At 46.8% G+C, this 23,979-nt stretch overlaps 2 protein-coding genes across 2 annotated transcripts in view; one reads left to right on the top strand and one right to left on the bottom strand.

Moving 5' to 3' along the window:
* The window catches only part of LOC147689914 (uncharacterized), a 46,625-nt gene extending 23,257 nt beyond the window's left edge, over positions 1 to 23,368 (top strand). The window contains exons 8-9 of the mRNA XM_086939453.1: positions 2,272 to 2,337; positions 23,081 to 23,368. Of these exons, the coding sequence (XP_086795579.1) occupies positions 2,272 to 2,313 (42 nt within the window). The 3' untranslated portion in view covers positions 2,314 to 2,337; positions 23,081 to 23,368. The remainder of the gene's footprint in view (positions 1 to 2,271; positions 2,338 to 23,080) is intronic.
* LOC147689915 (fibroblast growth factor-binding protein 1-like) lies at positions 10,786 to 11,229 on the bottom strand. Its single transcript, XM_086939452.1, has one exon. It carries the CDS (start codon positions 11,227 to 11,229, stop codon positions 10,786 to 10,788), a length of 444 nt encoding a protein of 147 aa, XP_086795578.1.
* Positions 23,369 to 23,979: the final 611 nt, after the last annotated feature.

The raw sequence follows: 23,979 nt of genomic DNA, 5'->3' as shown, positions 1-23,979 counted from the left end.
AAAGAGACACCACTGCAGATGGCTAATTGGCTCCAAGAGTCAGCATTGCTGACTTTTCGATCTTGGGATTTAACAGACATCTCCAGTGTCAAGGACTTATGGGAGATGGACCACATGTATTCATTTTCTGACCTGTCCTCTGAATATGACATTCACAGAACACAGGTCTATAAATATTTTCAATGATGGCATGCCCTAGGGACTCGCCTCCCAATCATATATGTGGTTCCAGCTTTTAGCCCCCTTGAGGCTAAACTGACGCTCAAACACAATGAGACTAAAGAAGTGTTGTATGTATATAGCCCCTCGGAAAAAAGTTGAACCAGGATATAGACTCCATATTGGGTGAATAGTTGTCAAGAGGCAAAAATAGCACCCGGGAGGGTGGTGATTTCAGTCAGGCTTCCCTTGATCCACTTCAGTTACCGGCATAGGGTGTATTACATACCTAATAGTATATGGTGCATGCGCCCATGATGCTGCAGTGTAGAGGGAGTCCTTCAAATTGTGTACTGCTGCCTGCTTGTCCACAAATATTGTGAGAGTTAACTGACACCTTGTCTAAAGTATTGGGCTTTTGAATTGTATTACACCCTGGAGCAGTCCTACTGCTTCTAGTTAACAGGTAAGATCTTGCTAGAGGCACAAAGATGCTTATTTACCTGGGAACTCGCCTAGCCAGATGAGGCCTGCAAAGCATTGGGCATCCACTACTGCTCCACAAATAGACGAATGTTCATTGGGTATGGACAGTTGTTTATTTAATGACGCGCCTCCTTACCAAAGGAGGGGCTGCCCAAATAGACACCTAAAGATCTGAAGTGCATGGATGGAGTTGTTTTATAGAATCCTCATGTACTGCAAATACTAATGGTTTAGAAGTCTGCTCTTTAAAAATATAATCCAAGTAGATATGTCATTCACATCAATAGCCCCGATTGGGTGGTTTATGCCACAGCGAGTTATATTACTGAATGTATTGATGCACGTAACGTTTGGATGTGGTTGTTCCAATTCTGTTGTTTTATAGCCCTGATTGGGTGATTTATGCCATAGCGTGTTATATTACTAAATGTATTGATGCACATAACGTTTGGATGTGGTTGTTCCAATTCTTTTGTTTAATGGTCATGCTGTTTATTTCTCCAATAAATATAAACAAAATATTATATTTAAAAAAAAGACTCCACAAATGTGTTAGAGCTTTATTTCTATTGCAGTAATGCCACATCCAAAATGTTATCACAAATTAGGGCAACCCAATATACCCTTGTGGGCTTGGGTACTGAGGATTATAAGATAAAGGTGCCAATAAGATACTCTACGGTGGCATCATAAATGATTTATCGTAGATATATTTCGACTTCCCACAAAGAAAACAATCTCAACAAAGCCGGGTGTATTTCTTATATTTATAGCCTTTCGTATAGGTTTTAACTGTATAAATGCTTCTTCGAGCACATTGATGACAGATATCTATCTAATATTCATATGTAGCACATAGTACTAGTCAACAATGTACAAACCCATTTCTCTATTATAACGAAAGCCTGGCCCATACATAGGCATTAGACTTCCTCTAATCGTAATGGTTGGCAGCAGTAAAATAGAAAATGGGTCAACGTTTCAGTCTTTCTTGTAGTAAATCTATAAGACCATCTTCAGGACAAAACAATCTTTGAAAGATTTATGACCATGTAATAAATAGATCCATGTGATCAAAATCATGAATCTTGTCAAGCATAGATTAGTTATCATTAGTAGATCTGTGGAAGCCTTTCTTAGCGCTGTATGTTTCGGCGCATAATCCTTAGTGTAGTATGAGGTAACCAATACATTTTAAAGCTCGTTCTGTTGCTGCATTCATCGGCAAAACTGCACGGCATCTTCTGCCAACAATGAAGATTGTGGGCTATCAATCTAAAAATAGGACATACACCCGGCTGTGTTGACATTGATTTCTTTGTGGAAAGTCAAAATATAACTGTGATTATTAATTTATGACGCTACAGTGCAGTATCCCGAATATCTATAAATGTACAGTTTTTCATGAAGTAAAATACCTTGTTGGCATCTTTATCTAATATCATCCGAAATGTAGCACATACACAGTAATCCAGTTTGATACTGCTTCTACCCAAAGTGACGGGGAGATTGGAGGCTTTAGAATTCAAGTATAACAGCAGAAGAAATTCTCTTGAATTGTGAAAATGAGGAGCACAATGTATTTTGCTGTGATGTAAATGTTGGAAGTATTTTTGTTTCTTCCAGACAACTTCTACAGAAGTCGTTGCCGATGAGCAGGAACAGTGAACCGAGAAAACGTTGCTTTATTAGGTCAGTATATTCAGCCGTTAAATTACATTTAAAAGAAATGTAAGGGTATTTAGGCTTTAATGGTGTAGGTGTTGTCATTGTAATTGCATTTATTTAGCGCTTACTATCCTTGATTAGGTATTGAATCTCTTTCTTCCGGGCAGCATGCTGCTCCGGAACCCAAGGTTAGTGGTTACTCCAATGTTATTGGTTACTGTTAGTTATTGGGATTAGCCTTGTGCGCTTAATGCAAACCATTGATACTGTCATTCTAGTTTCCTTATTGTGGACAAAATGAATAGGGGTTGATTGTGATCAATGGTGGAGTCTATGAGCTCTTAGACCTGGCTGGTGGGACTAATACATGATTTAGAGGAGATTCGGTATTAGGTTACATGGGAATGACTTTCAGAGGAAGGAGGAGAGATTGTGATCTTGTAAATGAGTTGTGAGGAATTTGCAGAAAAACAATAATAAAGAATAGGCAAACAAGCATGTGTTAGAGTGGGTTGTGACAGTATGTAGTTTGAGGATACAAGAATGTAGAAAGAAACATAATTATTTACTTGTGACAATTGAGCTATATTAGCAATTTATGATAGATACTAGAAACAGGTAAACCATCTCTCTGCTACTAGGCTATTGGTAGACCACTTATCCAGCCAGGTAGGTTAATCAGCTCAAGGGTCGAAAGTGAAAAATAATGGTTGGACGCATATGTCATATATCAAGAGCTTTAGGCTGCCCTCAGAGGAAGCAGTAACTTTAAGACCATAGTAGTGTGAGAAAATAAATCGGAAATAATGTACGCAATAAAAAAAAAAGATTCTGGTGTTCATGCTCAGGTTTGACTCGCAGCATTAATTATACAGAAGAGAGGAAGCATTTGAATGCCTCTGGTTTGCACTGGCACCAGATGGAAGACCAGGACAGCTTCCCAGGCAGTGGAAGTGTATTACCTGTATTTCAGTGGCTGGGGGACAGGAGATGAAAACACTGATGTGACTAGTGAAGGGGCCCACCTTTACAAATTCAGTGAACACTTTTGTTAGCAAATGGCCGCTGATAAAACTTCCTGAGGCACTGACCTTTTTGTATGGGTGGAGCTGCAGGTTGAAGGTGAGGCCTTAAGGGGAGGCCAAGCCTTGGTCTACAGTGATCACACTTCAGTGCAGAGCTGTTAGAAATGGGGTAGCCAATTTTACGGGGGGTAGCATGGTGCAGAGCGGGCAGAGCGGGTAGGCCAAACTCCTGAGGACATGTGTAAAGCATTCCCGCAGTACACACAGACGACACACAAGGCACACTCCAAAAAGAGACACAAATTGCTTTTGGTTGAAAAAGAAGAACTTTTGTATTGTCTCAAATTGGCAATAGAAATCACAGTAATCACAATACTGGCGCCAGGGCAATACATACACGGGGATTATTTACAGGGTGAAGGAAAAAGAAGAAAAAGGTAAGTCCATCAGGGTCAATATTGCAAGGAAAACGTAGGCATTAACTCTTGGCATAACCTTAGCAGTAGGCATTCAGTATAAAATAGAGCATTAGGTGTAAAAGCACAGTTTGACTTGCATTAGCATCCCATGCCAGAAAGGAACATTACGCGTCCCGCATTAACGTCAGGCATAGGCCTAAATCATGGAGCAGGAAACACAGTGCGCATAACAAAAATGGCATAGAACATCAGCAATATAAGCATGAGGGGAAGAAACACTAGGCATCCGCCTTTGGGCACATCAGAGCATTAGGCATCATACTGGCATGAACACACTCCACTGGGGCATATTCTATTAGCCGCACAACAAATCATCAGCATGGGAAGCATTAGCGTAAACACCCAGGCATGAAGGTATAGCCACATAAACATGCCCTCTGTCGTTGCAGCTGCCCACTGTCCTGTGGGGCAGCTGGGTAGAAGAACTCCGGCCCACATGAAAAGCAGGGGAGTCCCTCTTCTGGGGCTCTCAAGTTAACAAGGCCCCACTCAGGGCAGTTCCACTATCCGGTGGCCAGTTGAGCAAAGGGACAGATAGCAAGGGCCCCCGGCAATGCGTCCCAATGGGCCCCCTTCCTGTGCTCACTTCAGGTATGCCCAAAACAACTCTATCCCCTCGTGGAAGTATGTAGGCGCAGGGGGCGGGCACCCACTGTGCCCCGACACACACCCCCAACCACCACACAGTTGAGCCCCACTCACCGGGCTCTCCCGCTCTCACCTGCGGGTCCTCAGGGATGTTCAAGCGATGCGGGGGAGGGGGCAGGCACCGACAGTGCCTCTACTCTCCCTCTCTCCTCTTGCGGGCACCGCGGTTCTCTGTAAAAGCTGCAGGGCTCACTCACCACCTGGAGCCCTGCAGACGTCATGCAGCCCTCTCCGGCGGCTTCCGGCAGCCGCTGCTACACCCGCGGGGCTCTCCTCGCCTCTGGTCGGCTTCTTCCTGCTTCCGCACTCCAAGGCGGGACTTCCTGCCACGCGGTGGCCGGGGCCCAATCGCTGCAGGGCTCTCCAGTTCCGGCCGGGCCTCGGCGAAGCTCTGCCCCTGTCCCGGCCGGCTGCCAGACTTCCGCGTCGCGGACTCCTCCCGGGCCGCGGCGGTGATTCCCAACTAGCGCACGCTTCTTCAGACGGCACTGGGGGCCGTGGTGGTAAGTACCTCCGCAGCAATTATGCGGGGTGGGCACCCGCGGGGTCAGTCAAGCGCACCACAGGCGGGGTAGGCACCCACCAGCATTCATTGGCCAAAAGTGCGCAAAAACACGGGGTAGGCTCCCGCGGCGCATTCAAAGGGTTCAGAGGCGGCAATGACGCGGGGTAGGCTCCCGCAGTATTCCAGACAGCAGAGCATCCTCAGGCGAGATGGGAACTCACGTTCATTCAAATCAGCCGCTTCTAGCACTATAGTGCTTAGGGGCACAGCGCTTTAGTTTAGGCTCCTCAGCAGCACTCGCAGATTCCCCGCACTGCAGAGGCCAGACACTCCTCTCTTCCCGCAATCAGGCCGAAGAGGCCCTAGGCAAAATATAGCGCTCCAGGGACAGTTAAATAGCTCCTCCTAACTCCTGGAAGGGGGAGAGGAGTCCAGTCCAGTATAGCGCTTTCGCAGCCCAGCGCTGCAGACGGGCGGGCAGTCCCAACAGCAAGCCTCAGGGGCCCCAGGGTAATGCTACTCACCTCCTGGGGGGTCCAGTCCAGCCCCAATATAGTGCTCTCCTCCGCTTCAGGAGCTAGGGCGCAGCGCTTGCGTGGCGCAAGGACCCAGTGGCCTCAGGGATCTAGGATGGCGCTCCTTCTTCAGGGGACATAGGGCAGAGGAGCAGGCACTACCGGGCCAGGTCAGCAGTCAGTGGGTACTCATCAAGACAGGGCGGTAGGCTTCCACCATCCTCCAGTAGCGTGGCACTCCTGCTGTACAGCAGCCTGTACTCCTGCAGTGGGGCTTCCACCAGCCCTGGGGACAGCAGAGGGGTTCCAGTTAGGTGCAGGGTCCAGCACACAGGACCAAGTGGCGGTTTCCCCTGGCAGCAGGTCCCCTCACGTTCCTGCTCTGACTCAGCATATGGTGGCACAGCCCCCGTATTTATATGCCCCTTACCCCCTCCTACCAGACAGTGCTAGAAGCTTCTGGAATCCTCTGGGGAACTGGTTCAAACTTGCTCAGGGGGAGGAGTAGAGCACCCTGGGTGCCAGGCTTTCCCCCCAAATGCTGGGATGGCTGGGTACCAAACAACTAGACCGCTAACCTACTGCAGTCTGGTGGCACAACACATAGCCATGGCATCCATTTTAAGTGCAGCATTTCACCAGGGTGCATTTCCACACTGGGGGGTTAAGTGCAAGCACCATTGCATTGCATTTTCACATTAAACAGGGCATCTCACACCACACATGGCCTATATATGTCTTTACCATGGGGGAGACATCCTAAACAGGGGAGTGAAAAGCGAGAAATGTTGGGAAAATGGGCCAAGTCCAACAAGAGCCCTCACACCTATTTGTGCCTCTATTGCCGATGCCCCAGGCTGAAGACAGCCCTGCTGTAAGTGTCATCACTACACAGGTGCTGTGTCTGGCGAGTAGCCTGGACATACATATAAAGACGTAAACGTATAGCAATTTACCGTTCCTTATCAACAAATAAATGAACTTTCATTGAACAGAAGGTTTAACTGAAAGTGACCTGGAAAGATAGTCATCCCTTTGCATTTCTTAAGTGACAGTAGATGCTCTGCTTATTGTGCATGGAATATGCACATAGTAAGAAAAGAAGGCGTAACTCCTTCATTTACCTCAAGTATTTATGTGCTTTGTCAGCTTTTACACATTGTTACAAACTCCTGCCCCTTCAATCTAACCCACAAATGCCAGGGTTATTTTGTTGTTTCTTCAAGTGTGTAGGCTTTTAAATGTACAAACCTTGCTTTCCTTATGAGTGCACCATCCCTGCCTTTGATCTATGAACATGAAGTTCTGGGTTACTGGGGTCTACATCATTGTTCTTGGCCTTCTGGACTATTCCCCACGATGGTACACCAATATAGGGGTAGGTCAAAGGGTTATCTAGTATTTGAATGCTTGGCAGTTAACTCACAATAGTTTTAAAACCTTCCTGTGGAAAAAGGCTGGCTTCTCTTTTCCACTTAACACCATCGCCGCTGCACCAATTCCCCCCCGGTGCTGAACTTTTCTGATTTACATCATTTTATGACGAGCTGGGCTCGTCATCAGTGTGCGAGGAGGCTACACCATGACGAGCCCAGCTCGTCATGAGTGTGGAAGGGGTTAATGTGGGATTAGGCTAGTGGCAAGTATGATTTAGGAAGCCTTCAAATTTGCTATCCCAGGAAGAGACTGTGACCAAACTTGAATTAAAACGTTTTTAGGTTTCGCTGGGGGGCGGAGCCGTCAGGCTCCTCCTCCAGCGAAATCTGTAGTTTCTAGTATGGGTGACTTGAAGACGCCTCTCTGCTTCATTGGCTAGCTCCATAAATGGAGGCTAGCCATTGGAACAGAGAGGCGTCCGTCAATGCTGGACCAGACACGGGGGCGTTCCCGAGATTCTTTGGCTTTTGCCGACGTCACGCGACGCCGGGAACGCCCCCGTGTCTGGTCCGGCCGGGCCGTGTTTGCTGCTGTCCTGCCTTGTGTCCCTCCTCCCGCCGTCCCCACGTTTCCCTCCTCCCTCCCGACGTCCGTGTCCTTTCCCGCCCCCCTCGTCCCCTCCCGCCCGCCCCCCTCGTCCTCTCCCGCCCCCCCCTGTCCTCACAAACAAATATTGGTATCCCGTCCCGCCCGGGGGTTTCTTCAGCCGGCCGGCCAATCCCAGCGCGGCCGGCCGGAAGTGCCCGCCCCCCCCCCCCCCCCGCCGCCCAGCGCGAGAAGAGGAGCCACGGCGAGCGCTGGAAGTCTGCGCTGCGCATGGAAAACAAGCTTCCCCACTCGGGTAACTGCTGGAAGTGAAGGTAGGCACATCGGGCATGAGTGTGTGTGGGGCTTCAGAATTGGCACTTTCCCCTGTATGACGAGCACTGCTAAAAACACCAGCATACGGACCTGGAACCCTTGGAAAGCTGCAGTTTCTAATAGAAAGCACAAGCCCGAGTCTAGGAACTCCCGCCCGCCCCCCCCTTGTCCTCACAAACAAATATTGGTATCCCGTCCCGCCCGGGGGTTTCTTCAGCCGGCCGGCCGGCCAATCCCAGCGCGGCCGGCCGGAAGTGCCCGCCCCCCCCCCCCCCCGCCGCCCAGCGCGAGAAGAGGAGCCACGGCGAGCGCTGGAAGTCTGCGCTGCGCATGGAAAACAAGCTTCCCCACTCGGGTAACTGCTGGAAGTGAAGGTAGGCACATCGGGCATGAGTGTGTGTGGGGCTTCAGAATTGGCACTTTCCCCTGTATGACGAGCACTGCTAAAAACACCAGCATACGGACCTGGAACCCTTGGAAAGCTGCAGTTTCTAATAGAAAGCACAAGCCCGAGTCTAGGAACTCGGCAGCACCCTCCCCCGAACCACAATCCGCCCCCCTCCACAACTATGTAACACCCGAGATGTCACAAGACAGCTGAGTGTGTGTGGGGCTTCAGAATTGGCACTTTCCCCTGTATGACGAGCACTGCTAAAAACACCAGCATACGGACCTGGAACCCTTGGAAAGCTGCAGTTTCTAATAGAAAGCACAAGCCCGAGTCTAGGAACTCGGCAGCACCCTCCCCCGAACCACAATCCGCCCCCCTCCACAACTATGTAACACCCGAGATGTCACAAGACAGCTCAATAAATCCCACTGCACGTATATTCCGTGGCCGCGTGGACAATGCCACCTTTTCATACCCACATCTGCACATATCCCATTCCCCCAGCAGAGCCAGCGAGGGAACCAAGCCACCAGGGGCTGCGTCCGTGCACTCCCTGCTCTTCCCAGAGCACCTTTCCCTCTAGAACTATGAAACATCAGAAAGGGTTTCTGGCCACCCCAGGCCTGGCGTGTCTTACCCTTTCTGCCGAAAGCAAAAATCTCTACGGTGAACCCCGATTTTCTGGAACCATATACCACGGCCTCAAGTGACAAGCTCTGCCATGCGCCCTTTCCTCTACCCTCCCAACTCTTACAGTTTTTCTCCTCCACAGGCTGAGATTTCTTTTAAGTATTATTCCCCTCACCCATGGCCCAGGTCTTACCCCCCAGTCATGTCGCATCTCGATTCGAGGCTCTATCTCACGCCCCTTCCCGGTGCTAGAAACCCTTCTAAAGGATGCCCCCATCCGAAGCTCTATTTATCCACTGCCCCCAGAGAGATCCCAACTTTGTAACATAGCGCTTTGTTTCTTATTTGGCTAGACTGTGTAACATAGCGCTTTGTTTTCTATTTAATTAGATTGTGTAACATAGCGCTTACTTTTGTATTTAGTTAGACCATGTAACATAGCGCTTTGTTTTGTATTTAGTTGGACTTTGTAACATAGCGCTTTGTTTTGTAGTTAGTTAGACTGTATAACATAGCGCTTGCAAGGCTGTGCCTCTCACGCTGACCCGTGTGAGTACCTACCGACCCAGGGGGGAGCGTCAGCTCTGCTGTTGGTGACGTCTACTTGTTCATGTTTGTTTCACGTATTTCTGTGTCTTGTTGCTGTTGTCTGTTTTCGCCACGCCCACATCAGGCAGTCTGTGGCGCTAATTGTTGATGTCCCAGTGTGAGTGGGTCCCTGCCAGTGGGGTGCTCCCTGTAACCAGAACTAAGGAGGTGGTAAAAGGATATGTGCTGGTGCATGACGGCATAACGTGCGGTTTATGAAGGAAGTGGCCGCCCCAATAAATGGGCTAAAACATGGAGCCCTGGCTGCCTACAGAGGGCTGTGAGGAACTCGGAAGCTGCAATTTGACCCTGTGTGGGAGAGAAGTGCGCGCTGAACGCCCGGAGACAGGGACTTTATAAGTGATTCTCATGTTAATAAAGCGAATACAATGTTAAGTGTGAGTGGCTTTTATGTTGCCCCTACCCTCGAGGCGAATGTAATTACCATTTAGGAACACTACATTTAATTTGTTGTTTTTTTCTGCGAGAAATGCTCTTAAGTACGGGTACGCTTTTAAATGGCATTGGTCAACCAGACCGTCTTTCAGCTGAGCTGCCTGTGAGCATGAGAAGCAGAGGTCATTCATTTGAACCGTGGTGTACTACATGCAGTGAGAATGCTGCAACTCTCTCCCTAATTGGTCTTCAAATGAAACTAAAGTGCCCGCGGTAGCTCGGATCTCAACGTGCAGGGTCTCGTTAAAAAATGCAGCACTGAGCTCCCAGTGACGCTTGTCCACGCAACCATTTGTAATTTAGCATTTACACATTCCACATATACCCCACGCCCAAAGACGAATGCACCGATGCATTTATTTCAAAGAGTCTCAAAAGCGTTTATTCTAATTGACCAATTAAAATCATAGACAGGTATTAAATTTGTTCCGTTTTAAAAATCGCTCAAAGAACACTAAGCAAGTATTTGGCTGTGCACTTTGCACCAGTGTTCACAGATAAAAAATATGTACAGAATAAAATTTACGGTATATCAACATAGAAAAGAAACACGTTTTTTACAAGACTGTTAAAGATGTTTAAATACACAGCTCTGTTTTTATAATTACAGTATTTACATCGAGCACCCTGCGCATAGCACACGGTACTGTGTAGTAAATACACAGTTGCTAGTAAACCACAGTATACTTCCCCAGTGAAGAAGTATAGCTGTTACATCGCCCTATAGCACACGTGGCATCGTATGTCTGCCCTGATTTTAAGTCTACATTATTTGCTCGCTGGATATTTTGAGTCTATAAATGCGATATTAAAAGTGAAATTACAAGTCCCAGAATGCATCATTCAGTTGTCTAAAAAAAACGAGACCCAAGCAGCAGAAAGTATCACAAACGTCACACAGGGGCCAACAGGCGCCTATGGAAAAGTTAGTACTTCTTCAGCACTTTTTATCCTGCACCATGGAGAAGAAGAATGCGCAGAGCGAGCCCCACGACTCCCCGCAGTACTCCTCCGCGACCTTTTTCTGGTCGACGCTCTCGTCTTCCACGCATTCTTTGCTGCTCGTCTCAGCGTCCTGCTTCACCTCAGCAGTCGCGTTAGAAGGGCGGGAGGGCTTTTTACCGGGGTGAATTACTTTCTCCTTCCCAGAGGCAGCTTCTATAAGGCTGGAGCTGGAGAAGCTGAGGAGCGCCTCCTTGGGCCCCTTTTTGCACTCCTTTGACTTTAAGACCGCCTTGGGGTCTTGACACAGGTTCTTCTGTTTCTTCAAAGCGCACGCGATCTGCTTCCAGTAGTTCTTCTGGTTGGCTGCATACTGAGGGCACGAGGAAGGGCTCCCGGCGAACACATACCAGAAGCTCTCCCCTCGCTTGAGTCTCATGTGTGTGTGTGTGTGGCTATGGGTGTGTGTGGCTCTGGTGTGTGTGGCTATGGGTGTGTGTGTGTGTGTGTGTGTGTGTAGCTCTGGGTGTGTGTGTGGCTCTGAGTGTGTGTGTGGCTCTGGGTATGTGTGTTTGCGTTGCTCTAGGTGTAAGTGTGGCTCTGGGTGTGTATGTGTGTGAAGCAGTGGGTGTGTGTATGTGTGTGGCTCTGGGTGTGTATGTGTGTGTGTGGCTCTGGTGTGTGTGTGGCTCTGAGTGTGTGTGTGGCTCTGAGTGTGTGTGTGGCTCTGAGTGTATGTGTAGCTCTGGGTGTGTATGGCTCTAGGTGTGTGTTTGTGGCTGGCTCGGGGTATGTGTATGAGTGGCTCTGGGTATGTGTGTGTGACTCAGGTTGTATGTGTGGCTCTAGGTATGTGTGTGTGTGTGTTTTTGTGGCTCTAGATGTGTGTGTCTGTGTGGCTCTGAGTGAGTGTGTGTGTGTGTGGCTCTAGTGTGTGTCTGTGGCTATGGGTGTGTGTGGCTCTGGTGTGTGTGTGTGTGGCTATGGGTGTGTGTGTGTATAGCTCTGGGGGTATGTGTGGGTCTTAGTATGTGTGTGGCTGTCTCTGGGTGTGTGTGTGTGTGTCTCTAGGTGTGTGTGTGTGTGGCTCTTAGTGTGTGTGTGTGTAGCTAGCTCTGGGTGTGTGTGTGTGGCTGGCTCTGAGTGTGTGTGTGTGGCTCTGAGTGTGTGTGCGGCTCTAGGTGTAAGTGTGTAGCTCTGAGTATGTGTGTTTGTATGGCTCTGGGTGTATGTGTGTGTGTGGCTCTGGGTGTGTGTGTGTGTGTGGCTCTCGGTGTGTATATGTGTGTGGCTCTGGGTGTGTGTGTGTGGCTCTGAGTGTATGTGTGTGTGTGGCTCTGGGTGAGTGTGTGAGTCTTAGTGTGTGTGGCTGGCTATGGGTGTGTATGTGTGGCTAGCTCTGAGTGTGTGTATGTGGCTCTAAGTGTATGTGTGGCTCTAGATGTCTGTGTGGCTCTGGGTGTGTGTGTTTGTGTATCTCTAGGTGTGTGTAGCTCTGGGTCTATGTGTGACTTTGAGTGTGTGTATGGCTCTCGGGGTGTGTGTTTGTGTGGCTCTGGATGTGTGTCTGTATGTGTGTGGCTCTGGGTGTGTGTATGTGGCTCTAGGTGTGTGTGTGTGGGGGGGACTCTGGGTGTGTATGTGTGTGTGTGTTTCTCTGGGTGTCTGTGTATGTGTGGCCGCATTGTGTGTGTGTGTGGCTCTAGGTGTGTGTATGGTAGTAATTGCTGTCTGCTAAACTCGTCCGTAGGATACAATAAGTCTCACATTTGAGAGAAATTAAGCAAATGGCAATGTAAATAACAATGCCATTTACTTCTCTATTTCTTAAACCAACACATAAATACAAACTTTGTCATTTACAATGCCAATAGCTCAAACTTTTCCAAAGGCGAAACCATTGCATTGTAAATGCTTGTTATCCTGTAGGGCTGTGGTTCCCAAACTGTGCGCCGCGGCGCCCTGGTGCGCCGTGAAGGGAAGCCAGGGGCGCCGCGCACGATGTGGGAAAGGAAGTGTTAAAGTTGCACTAAATGTGTCACTTTCACCCCCGCCTCCGTGATGAATAGGTTGCTCTGCCCCTAGTCTCGGCCTTTCTGAAGCAGAGCATCACGGCGGCAGGGGGTGCACAAACAGTGCACACAGGACTCGGCTACAGACATAGCTGTGAGGCCCGCCTGCCAATGAAGATCCAGGCACTTCTTACTCACAGGCAAAAGATGATGCCCATAATCCCGCATTTTGGCGCCTGGCAGTTCTAACCATTAAAAAAGACAATCAACTCTTTCAGCTGCTGATGAGCTGTGAAAGAGATGCTGGTCAGTGGCAGAAGGGAAGGAGTTGCAGCACAGGAGGGGGTCATGCTCTTTGTGAAGTCATGAGCACCTTCGGTTATTTAGATGCAAATAGCATTGAAAGAGTAAATGAAACTATTTTTTTCATTTTTTCCCCTCAATTTTTATATAGAGCAAACCCAACCCAAACATATTGGAGTGCTTTACATGAACACCAATGACATTTCATAAGGACATGTTCCTTTTTTAGATACAGAGAGATTAAGTTATTTGCCCAGGATCAAAGGATGTTGAGCCAAAACCAGAATCAAACGTGATTCCTCAGTTCCAAAATGGGTAGCTCTGACCTCAAGCTCCATCTTCTCCCCTCCTCTACCCAGGCTCAGGACCTGTCCAGGGAGTACACTCTTAATATCTATGTCATACATCTGTGGTTCCCAAAGTGTGCGCCGCAGCACCCTGGTGCGCTGTGAAGGGAAGCCAGGGGCGCGCGCCGCTGTGCAGGATGTGAGTCTGAAAAAAATATATAATTATCCTCAAAATGTAGTGAAACTGCGAGCTGCCAATTTTGGAGCTGGGGAACCGGGTTCGACCCTCGACGTCAGCTCAGAATCCTGTGCATTCTGGGCAAATTACTTAATCTCCCAGCGCCTACAAAAACAGAATACATGAATGTATCCGTGTGTAACGTGACTGGTGCTCTTCGAGTCGAGATTGCGCGATATAAATCAACAGCAAAAAAATAAATAAATAAATCCAACCATCCAAAACACAGAAAAAGGGTAAAACTTTTCAAATGTCAAATGACATTCACGAACGTTCCTATTATGACGGCTTTTTCAAATTCATGTGCAACGTTGTACCAAGTCCATTATCAGGCAGAAAAATCACATTATTGATGAGATATATTTTGGATTCTTTAAATGGTGGAATCATTTAATGATTGGGAGAGAGGGGGTGTTCGTGTGCTGCTTAATAAACCTGTGGCAGTATCCCAGTGTTCTCTCTGGGAGCACAGATACACATAAAATGCCTGTCTTTAACCTCCATTGGGTGGGTGGGTGCAGGGTCAGGGTCCTAATGGAGAGCTTTGGGTGGGTGGGTGCAGGGTCAGGGTCCTGGTGGAGAGCATTGGGTGGATGGGTGCAGGGTCAGGGGCCTGGTGGAGAGCGTCGGGTGGGTGGGTGCAGGGTCAGGTCCTTGCGGAGGGCATTGGGTGGGTGGGTCAGGGGCCTGGTGGAGAGCGTTGGGTGGGTGGGTGCAGGGTGAGAGGCCTGGTGGGGAGCGTTGGGTGGGTGGGTGCAGGGTCAGGGTCCTGGTGGAGAGCGTTGGGTGGGTGAGTGGAGGGTTAGGGGCCTGGTGGAGAACGTAGGGTGGGTGCAGGCTCAGGGGCCTGGTGGAGAGCGTTGGGTGGGTGCAGGCTCAAGGGCCTGGTGGAGAGCGTTGGTTGGGTGGGTGGGTGCAGGGTGGGGGTCCTGGTGGAGAGCATTGGGTGGGTGCAGGCTCAGGGGCCTGGTGGAGAGCGTTGGGAGGGTGGGTGGGTGCGGGGTCAGGGGCCTGGTGGAGAGCATTGGGTGGGTGGGTGCAGGGTGGGGGCCTGGTCGAGAGCGTAGTGTGGGTGCAGGGTCAGGGTCCTGGTGAAGAGCGTTGGGTGGGTTCAGGGTGCGGGGTCAGGGGCCTGGTGGAGAGCGTTGGGTGGGCGCCTTATGCCCTGATGCAGCCGCACTCTGCCAGCTTCTGTCTTTGCCTCACTCCTCATTGAGGGGTCGTCACTCGTGACTGCTACATGTTGGAGAGTGTGAGGGAAGAAGGGTGCAAGGCAGAGGGGAGAAGGGTGCAAGGAGGAGGGGAGAAGGGTGCAAGAAGGAGGGGAGAAGGGTGCACGCCAGAGGGGAGAAGGGTGCACAGCAGAGAGGAGAAGCGTGCACAGCAGAGGGGAGAAGGGTGCACGGCAGAGGGGAGAAGGGTGCACGGCAGAGGGGAGAAGGGTGCAAGCAAGAGAGGAGAAGGGTACAAGGCAGAGGGGAGAAGGGTGGAAGGCAGAGGGGAGAAGGGTGCAAGGCAGAGGGGAGAAGGGTGCAAGACAGAGGGGAGAAGGGTGCAAGGTAGAAAAGGGTGCAAGGCAGAGGTGAAGTAGGGTACAAGGGGAAGGGGAGAAGGGTGCACGGTGGAGGGGGAGAAGGGTGTAAGGCGGAGGGGGAAAGGGTCCAAGGGGGATGATGATGAAGTTAAAAATTTGCCCCCACCGAAAACATTTCTGAGGATACCCATGATCAGGGCCCACCTCACGTAAACTTCTTGTAACGCCACAGAGCTCCTTGAGCCTTTCTCTAGCCTGGTTACTTTTAGTGGAAGTGCTTTATACTACTCTATGTATGCATTGAAATGTACTTTATAAGATCTTTGTGATTGCAAATAAAGATTTATGACAGTGATGGCGACTCTCTGAATCCTTCATCACGTCTAGGGTTGTTTCTTCATGTAGACCAGTGGCTCCCAAAGGGTGCGCCGCGGCACCCCGGTGCGCGGGTAAAAAAATGGTGGGGAGCCACGGCCAACTGCCAATTAGGTCAAGGGAGCCACGGGTCAAAAAAGTTTGGGAACCACTGCTGTAGGGAGACCATGTAGCCACTGGTGAGAAGAGCATATGCTGCCACATTGTACTGTCTAACCTGTTGATCAAAGAAAAGATAAGTGATACAGCATGTTTGACTTAGATGTTGATGCAACTACATCTCTATTGGCCTGAACATAAGTCAAGCAAAATACTCTACTGGCTTACTAAGCAATAAGAAGCTGCTAGGAAGGAACCAGATATGTGCACCTCAACAGGTAGGTGGCTCTCTAGAACTGCAGAAATTGCACCCAACTTTGAAAACTTTTATAGGTGTCTCAATGCAGTGGTATCCAGTGATGAGTCCAAGATGTTGGGTTAATTGCTTCCTACCTTTACAATGTACTGACACATTGCAGCTCACAACAAAGAATTGGACCTCCCCCATTTCCTAAAGATCTGAGAAGCCATGGAGTGAGTGCATGGTATTAGAAAAGACAGCAGGCCCCAATGGTCTCTCACAAAAATTGATTAAGAAACTTATGGATCTCTTTACTCCTGATCTATATTTGATGATTCACTTTTGACTGCGGCTCTCCTGGATGATTTTCATACTTTCACAAATGCAGTGGTGCCTAAACATGGTGACCACTGGATTGCCCGATCTCTCTTATTAATACTGGGGCCAAAATACTTGGCAAGGCTCTTGTGAATAGGTTGAGGAAATGGTAATCCTGTTGGTTCATTCTGATCTGAATCACCTTATGCCTAGCCACTCCACCAGACACAACCCTCAATGCTTGCATGTGAATTTGGCTGAGGTTCCTTGATTCTGGTTGACGTTGAAAACCTTTTGTGTCCCTCTGTTTGACAAATCTGTTCTGGGTTCAGTGTAAAATGAACATTGGTCCCTCATTCTTAAATAATGCAAACCCCATGTATGAACAACTTGCCTAGACAAGCTACCAGACGCTTGTACCTGGCCTTGGCTTGGATTATTGAATGGTTTTGTGAATTGACTCTGCTTGACTTTGAAAGGGCACCTGGTATGATTGCCCTTTTTGGACATTATTCACCCTTGCTGAGGAGCATTTGGAGGCATGGATATGTCATGTAGGCAGAATAGTGATGAACGTGTCTCACTCTATGCAGATGACATGGTTCTCTTTGGAAGATATCCTTGGTAGTCTGGCCAGAGGCTGAAAGAGGCATTAGGCATCTGTGTTAAATATCCAGGGCTGACAATGAACTGGTGCAAATATGTCCTTTGGTGCAGGGTGGCGACTCTGCAAGAAACGTGAGACTTGCCTGGGGGTCGAGAGAGAGCTTCAAATATATTAGCCAGTGAATAACTTGTGATCACCAGTGATGATGGGACCATAACATCAGACCCTTGTTAAAAGCATTATGCAGAGAAGTGTGGGTATGGGAAAGCTCCGAATTTCAGTTTTATGTTGGGTAGCCCTGTTTAAAATGGTGCCATCCCGGCAGGGTCCCTCTCACAGGTCTGGATAAGGGTGTTCAATCAGTATGCGACAGCATTCTCAGGATGTCCAACATCAGCCATTCAAGTGGGAGCTGATATTTGAATGGTGAATGATTGGGTATTTGAATAACCCTGTCATTGAATTGGAATATGACTTGTTCTCCAAGATAATCTTGCTGAAGTGCTTTATGTTAACTGGCTGTGTATTGGTTTTTCCATCATCACAGGTAATTTATTGTTACTGTGGAACTTTGAGACAACTTGGTTGGGAGGTTAAGCTGATAAGGGGGACTCAGTAGTGTGACATGGTGCTGAGTCAGACCTTGATACTGCCAGGTTCCCAGGGAAGGGTTTCATAGGTATATCTAAACTAGGCAGTGTGTGAGTGAATGATCACAAAAAACTTTGTTGACCAGAGCAGTGACTTTGATTTGCACAAATTGAGGTCACCTCCAACTGTGTCAAGCACTTGAGACACACTAATTGCCCCTGTTGTCCTCACCAGAGTTTAGCCTCTTGGAAGCCAATGCACAGTTGCCAGACTAAAACCAAAGGATGTATCCTAGGTTTATCGGCCCATAGCTCTGTACGCAACTAACTGGTTTAGAGCCTTGCAGGTGCACTGGGAGTGTGTCGTGGGGCCACTGTCTGATGAGAGGTGGATAATGGTTAAGATGAATCTAAGGGAAAGAGAAAACTCAGATGAGCTTCACTTAAAGCCGTTTAGGTGCATCCATTGAATATAGTGTACACCTGAACACCTCTGGGAAATCGGTAGGAGCCCCTCCCAAAACTTTCACACGTGGGGATTTTCACCATACGATGAGGACTTGAGGGATAATCTAGGATTTTTTAGTTGCAATACCTCATCTCCTATCTGATAGTTTGGGCTGAAATGTGGATCTGTACCCTAAGGTAGCCCTTTGAGTGGAGGATTTGGGCTATGTGCAAGGAGCCAGGTCTCTGACTAACATGGGTTTCTGACAGAGGTGGGTGGAATGTTTCATTCCGCCCTCGGAATTGGTGCAATTTGGCCACTCCATGTTACTCTTGTACCATGGAGTTTCAGCCAAATTCTGTGACTCGCTGCTTGGCAGAATGGTTTTCCTGAGAGGCTCCAGAAATGCGAGCGAGATTTGGCAACCCCTAGTGCATGGGTCGCTGTCAAAGGGCTGGTACCCGAGTGGATTTGATGCTGCTTATGTAGATCTTCTACTCGAGCGGCAGTAACATCATCTTGAATGTCCGTGCACTGCATGATGCCGATTTTGAAGCACTGCTTACGCTACTGGCACTAAATTGCAGCTTGTGCAGCACAACATGCATATTTTCCACCTGGTTGCAGAACTCCATGGAATCTAATGGAGTTTTTATGTAACACAGTAGAGTTCCACCCACCCCTAGTTTCTGACTGGCTTAGTAGGTTATTGCTCTGTACAGAGGGTACAAAGTTGTACTCCTTCTGTCCTCCCCTTTATCAGCAGTCTGGCCCAGGAAAATGCACAGATGCTCACTGTTAGAGACACTATGTAATTTGCCCATGCAAATTCTGGGGTTGCTGGTTGGACCACTTTCATATCAATGTTTTATCATATCAATGTGTTATGTAGCCTAGCCTGTTGCCAGATTGACCTACCTCCAATATTGTGCAATCTGTTCATGCTGTTCAACACCAATCTGTGGTAAAGATGCTGCCATTGCTGATCGTTTTTCCTTTGTTTGCTCAGTTGCCTACCAAGCTAGAAATGCCAATATATATATTTTTAAAGAGCTTTTAGTGCAAGAGCTTTTGGAAGGACAACTGTGTATAAATGAACTGGAAACGTATTATTCTACCACTTATTCAACCCAGAGGCATACTAGTATCCTACACCTACGACATGTTTCAAAAACCTGCTCGGAAGAGGCCAGGGCCAATCCTTTTAAGTTTTATTATTTGTAACAAACTGTTCAGGGTGATCATGTACAATTCTGTGTCTATTCCTTCCCAGTTATATCCTCATCAACCAATTTATTGTTTACCACCATATAGACTTTCTATAGATCAAGATTAATGCATTCCCCCCCCCCTAAAAGGAGCTATCCAACCAGCTACATTGCACTCCAAAAGCTTTTACATCATAATTTTTCATTAACCGCATCGCTGCGGCGGCTTTTCCCGCTGTGCGCGGCAAATTCGAAATTACCGCGTTACGTGACGAGCTGGCCTTGTCATCCGCGCAGGACAGGTAAGCGCGATGACGAGCCCAGCTCGTCAATAGCCTCGAAGGGGTTAAAAAAAATGTTCTGTGATAAATCTATCTAACATGGTCCTTTTCAATCCAAACTCAATTCAACAAACTCACCATAGTGATATATGTAAACTATCTCAGAGGTATCCAATCGAAGGTTCTGTTGAACATGACAAATAGGGTTTGGCATTTTTACCTCCAATACCACATTTCAGTCAAGGCAAAATTGTACTAAGGATAGGCAACATGGGGGTTGTCCCAAAAAGTTCCGGAGAATATGGACTAAGTGGAGGCAATACCACAGAATAGAGTGACCTCATAGGGGTTCTGAAGGGGAACTTTGTCACACTTGATGTTTGGGGCACACCTAAAGGTGGTGACTGGGGTTGGACCTGTCCAATGTCTCACAGTAAAACCCTGCTCTCATCCGGTGAATGTGAATGTATCAGCAAAGGGTAGACGGACTTCAGGGTGGGGGAGGTGGGCGGGCATGATGGGAGCTGTTTTCTAGGGTTTTTTTTCTCTTGTTCATTTGCATCAGTAACTAGCTTTGGTTAAACTGTACAGTCGTTTTTGATATGTATGTAATCCTACTGAGCAAAAGAAAAGTTGCGGAACCGACGGATACTGGCTGAATGTTGAAGCCAGCCCGTGTCCTCATATTTATCGGATGATACGTCTAGAGCAACAATAAAAATGTATTTGAGAAAAAAAAAAGGATAGGCAACATGACAGTGACTGGCAATTACATCATCTTCCCGGTTACAGTGACTGGCAGCTACACATAACCAATATTTCTCACGGGGACCCCTTAGTGTAGATCAGTGTTTCCCAAACTGTGGTCCGCGGACCCCCAGGGGTCCGTGACACATTCCCAGGGGGTCCGTAGGCAACAGTTTTAAAAGCACAGAAACAGTTCTTGTATAATTAGCAGCTTTCCAGCGACAATAAAAGTGTCAAGAGAATGCCAGTGATTAATGTACCTGCTGGAGAGTGAGGAGAGTTTTGTTCAGTGGCAGCTTTGATTTAACTAATGTAGCACAGAGGGTTAATGTGCCTACTGCAAAGAACGTGTAACATGCATCTTAAAAAGCAGTATTTTATGTGCCTAGGTTTGTGGTTACTGCTTTTGTCACAGAGATTCTTTTGTTACTGTGCACTTCATAAGTGACATTCGTAATCTAGCAGAGGGACCTATAAACTGTCATCAAAGAACTGCTTGCAAACTGCATGGTACCAGTTAGTAACTTATATTTTGCCCCAGTTATTCATTATCTTGATTCTGCTAAAAAGATATATTTGGGTGGAAATGCATTTTTAATGTTAAAGTCAATGCTATCCACTGTGTTATGTTCTGAATCCTGAGTGTGTGCTTATCCAGACCAAGCACTCTTTAAACATTTTATATACACACTGATTTACAAGAATGATTCAATGTCTCTATATGTGTGTGATGTAAAGTGCTCTGACATCCTACATTGGTATGAGAGATGCTTTAAAACAAATGAAATACATGTGACAGAGGGGCTATTACTTCAACATAAAATACTAAGGGCCAGATGTACGATCTGTTTTTATATGCGCAAACGGATTCGCGAACCCGTTTGCGCATGCAAAAACCTATTGGGCCATGTACATAGCCTATTTCGCAAGTCGCAATTTGTTTGCGACTCTCTAAATAGGTTTTGCAACTTGCTATTTGGAAGGGACATTCCCTTCCAAATAGCCAGTCTCAAAACCATGTACAAATGTTTTGCGGTCGCAAAACAGTCACAATTACCACCTACTTTAAGTAGATGGTAATGCATTCGCAAATGGGAAGAGGTCCCCAGGGGACCCCTTCCCCTTTGCAAATGCATGCAAAGTTATTTTCTAAGGTCAGGCAGTTGTCCCAGGGACCTCTGCCTGCCCTTAGAAAATGAAACGAAAATGTTTTATTTTCTTTTTTTTTTTTAAATGGTAAACAGGCTGCATTTTTTTTTTAAACTGCTTTATTTATAAGCAGTCTGAGACATGGTGGCCTGCAGAGCCCAGCAGGCCACCATCGCTGGGAGGGCTGGCATTCCCAATGGGCTCGCAAATTGCGAGAGGCTCATTAATATTAATGAACCTCACAATTTGCGACCTCATTGGGAATCCCACACAGTGTTAAACACACTGTTGTACATTTCATTTAGCGACTTGCAATCTGCCACTCTCAATGTGTCGCCAATTGCGAGGTGCTAAATGAAATGGTTGTACATCTGGCCCCAAAATCCTTCGTACTTTGAGTATTAGTTTTGTGTGCACACGTGTGTATTTTTTTTTTAATTACTGTTTTAATGTTTGAAATTTAACTCATACAAATTGCTTGGGGGTCCCCGGCTTCCAGTGGTGACTCAATGGGGGTCCTCAGGAGTCAAATGTTTGGGAACCACTGGTGTAGATTAATTTACCTCCCATCTTAATGCACAACTGTCTCATTTCATTACCTGGACAGTTGGCCCTGCAATGATAGTCACATACTGGTGTCTTCAGGACTGGTCCCAGAATCTCAATTATACTTTTTATGATGATTTCTAGCAGGGTTTGCCAGATCCGACAGTCAGTCACATTCATAATATTAACTCCTAGATGTTCTGGAGGGGTAAATGGCTTTTAGGATTCTGCTCTGGTGCTACGAGCGACTCTATAACTAATGTTTTGGAACCTCTCAACTCAATTTGGTTTACCTCGGGTATTCTGAATATCCTTTTCTACAGCATTCCAAGAATGTTGTGCTGTGCTAAGGAATAAAAATATAGAACAAGTGCTCTGAGAACGTTCTCTGCATTTGTCACAAAAGAGAGTGTAAGAGGTTACATATGGCTCTCACATACCCTTCCTTATAACAGAAACTTTACACCACAAAATGAGGAAGCCAAGAAATTAATTACTAACTGCCTCTTATACCTTATCCTACGGGGTATTAACAATATTAAGAGAATACATCTTATCCACCAAATGATGGGATGCTTCATTATCTGTGTTTTCTCTAACCCTGCTCGGACAATGTCATCTGGGTAGGCTCAACCTAATCAGGGAGTTCTTAAATGTTCAATTTTCTGGAGAATTCTAGGGAGTCCAGTCAAGTGTAAAGTTGGTGATGGGTATATCCTAAATATCTTTATTCTGTAGAAACCCATACCATGATTAAAAACCTATGTCATGGATGCCTAGTGGGAATCTAATGGTTACCGCATCCTTTTCTATTAACATTATTAATACCCCTGTAGTATATGGCATAAAAGGCAGTTGGGAATTAATTACTGGTCATCTGCATTTTGTGGTGTAAAGTTCAAATTCCTCTGCACCCCCCCCCCCCTGTTAATTTCACTTCAAAAACATCATGCTTCTGTACCTTCTACCACTTTGGGTAAAATGGGTATTTTGGTGCCTCTTTCCTCCAGGAGGGCTTTGGTTTCAAAATCCTTCTGAGTGGGGCAAGTTTCCAAGACATTCTCAGAAAAGTGGATTGTTCAGCAGAACTTATTGCATTGCGGTGCACCATAATGCTTTTGGTATGCTTTAAGCAAACACAAAAGGGTAGTCAGGTCTTGCCATAAAATGTGGATTTTCCTAAATCGATAGTCAAGGAAAGTCCTGATTTTACAAAATTGTTAACCCACCTTTGTCTTTTAGTATTGTACATAAAATATGTATTTTTTCCTTCCATAATGTCATCTTCTAATTTATTTCCCTTTCAGTATCCAACCCTACAATCCCCAGATCAAATTGAAGATTTCTCCGAGTTTTTTGATTGGATATCAGTTTTCTTTCTTCTTCAAACATGGATAATGCCTTTCTTTTTATAGTTATTGACTATTTTCAAGAGACGAGAGTTTGCTTGCCTCTTATATTTTTTGTAAGTATAATTCTGAACTCCGATTGGTTGACCAATATTCTACTGCTTGTAATTCTGCTGATTGCTGGGGAATATCGTTTTTTTTAATTAAATGGATGCTATTACTAAAAATCAGTAAGATATAAAGCATAATATTTGCCTCTGTGTTTTTACTAAAATATTTTTTTTTAACTTTCAGCTAAGAAAATATTAATTTGCCCTAGGTATTCATTTCAGTAATTGTTTTCGCTATTTCCTATCGTATGACTTATTCCCCTCCAAACCAGTACATAAATCAGACTGGATATCTCTGGAGTCTCATTTTTCTTGTATTCTCTTTTTTTTGTCTGGGGCATTTTAAGTTGCAGACATGGTTTTCTTTATGTAAGTATCCTCCCTGCCTTTGATCCAGGTTTTCTTATAAGGTCTTTGCTGCTCCCTATGGGAATGAATTGATACAAGTGTTCAGTACTTAGACTGTACAGTCTCCATTTGTGATAACCCCACACATATATATAACCCCACACACTGGTAATAGTATGCTCACAAGTGGCACTCATTGTGCTACAAGATTTTAGCCTAAAGTGTGTAATATCATGTGTAAACACTTCACTATATTTGTAGAGTGCCTAAACCGGAGCTGGTGTACATCACTTCACATACAACTTACTGATGTATGCCTTGTCAAACAATAGGAATTCAGTACTTAACTAAATCAGAAGCTCCTTAAAGTCCACGGGGAGAGTCAGCAACATGCCCTGG

Source organism: Lissotriton vulgaris, chromosome 9, assembly GCF_964263255.1.
Source record: "Lissotriton vulgaris chromosome 9, aLisVul1.2, whole genome shotgun sequence".
NCBI classification, from domain to species: domain Eukaryota; kingdom Metazoa; phylum Chordata; class Amphibia; order Caudata; family Salamandridae; genus Lissotriton; species Lissotriton vulgaris.
This window is presented reverse-complemented; position numbering and strand designations above follow the sequence as displayed.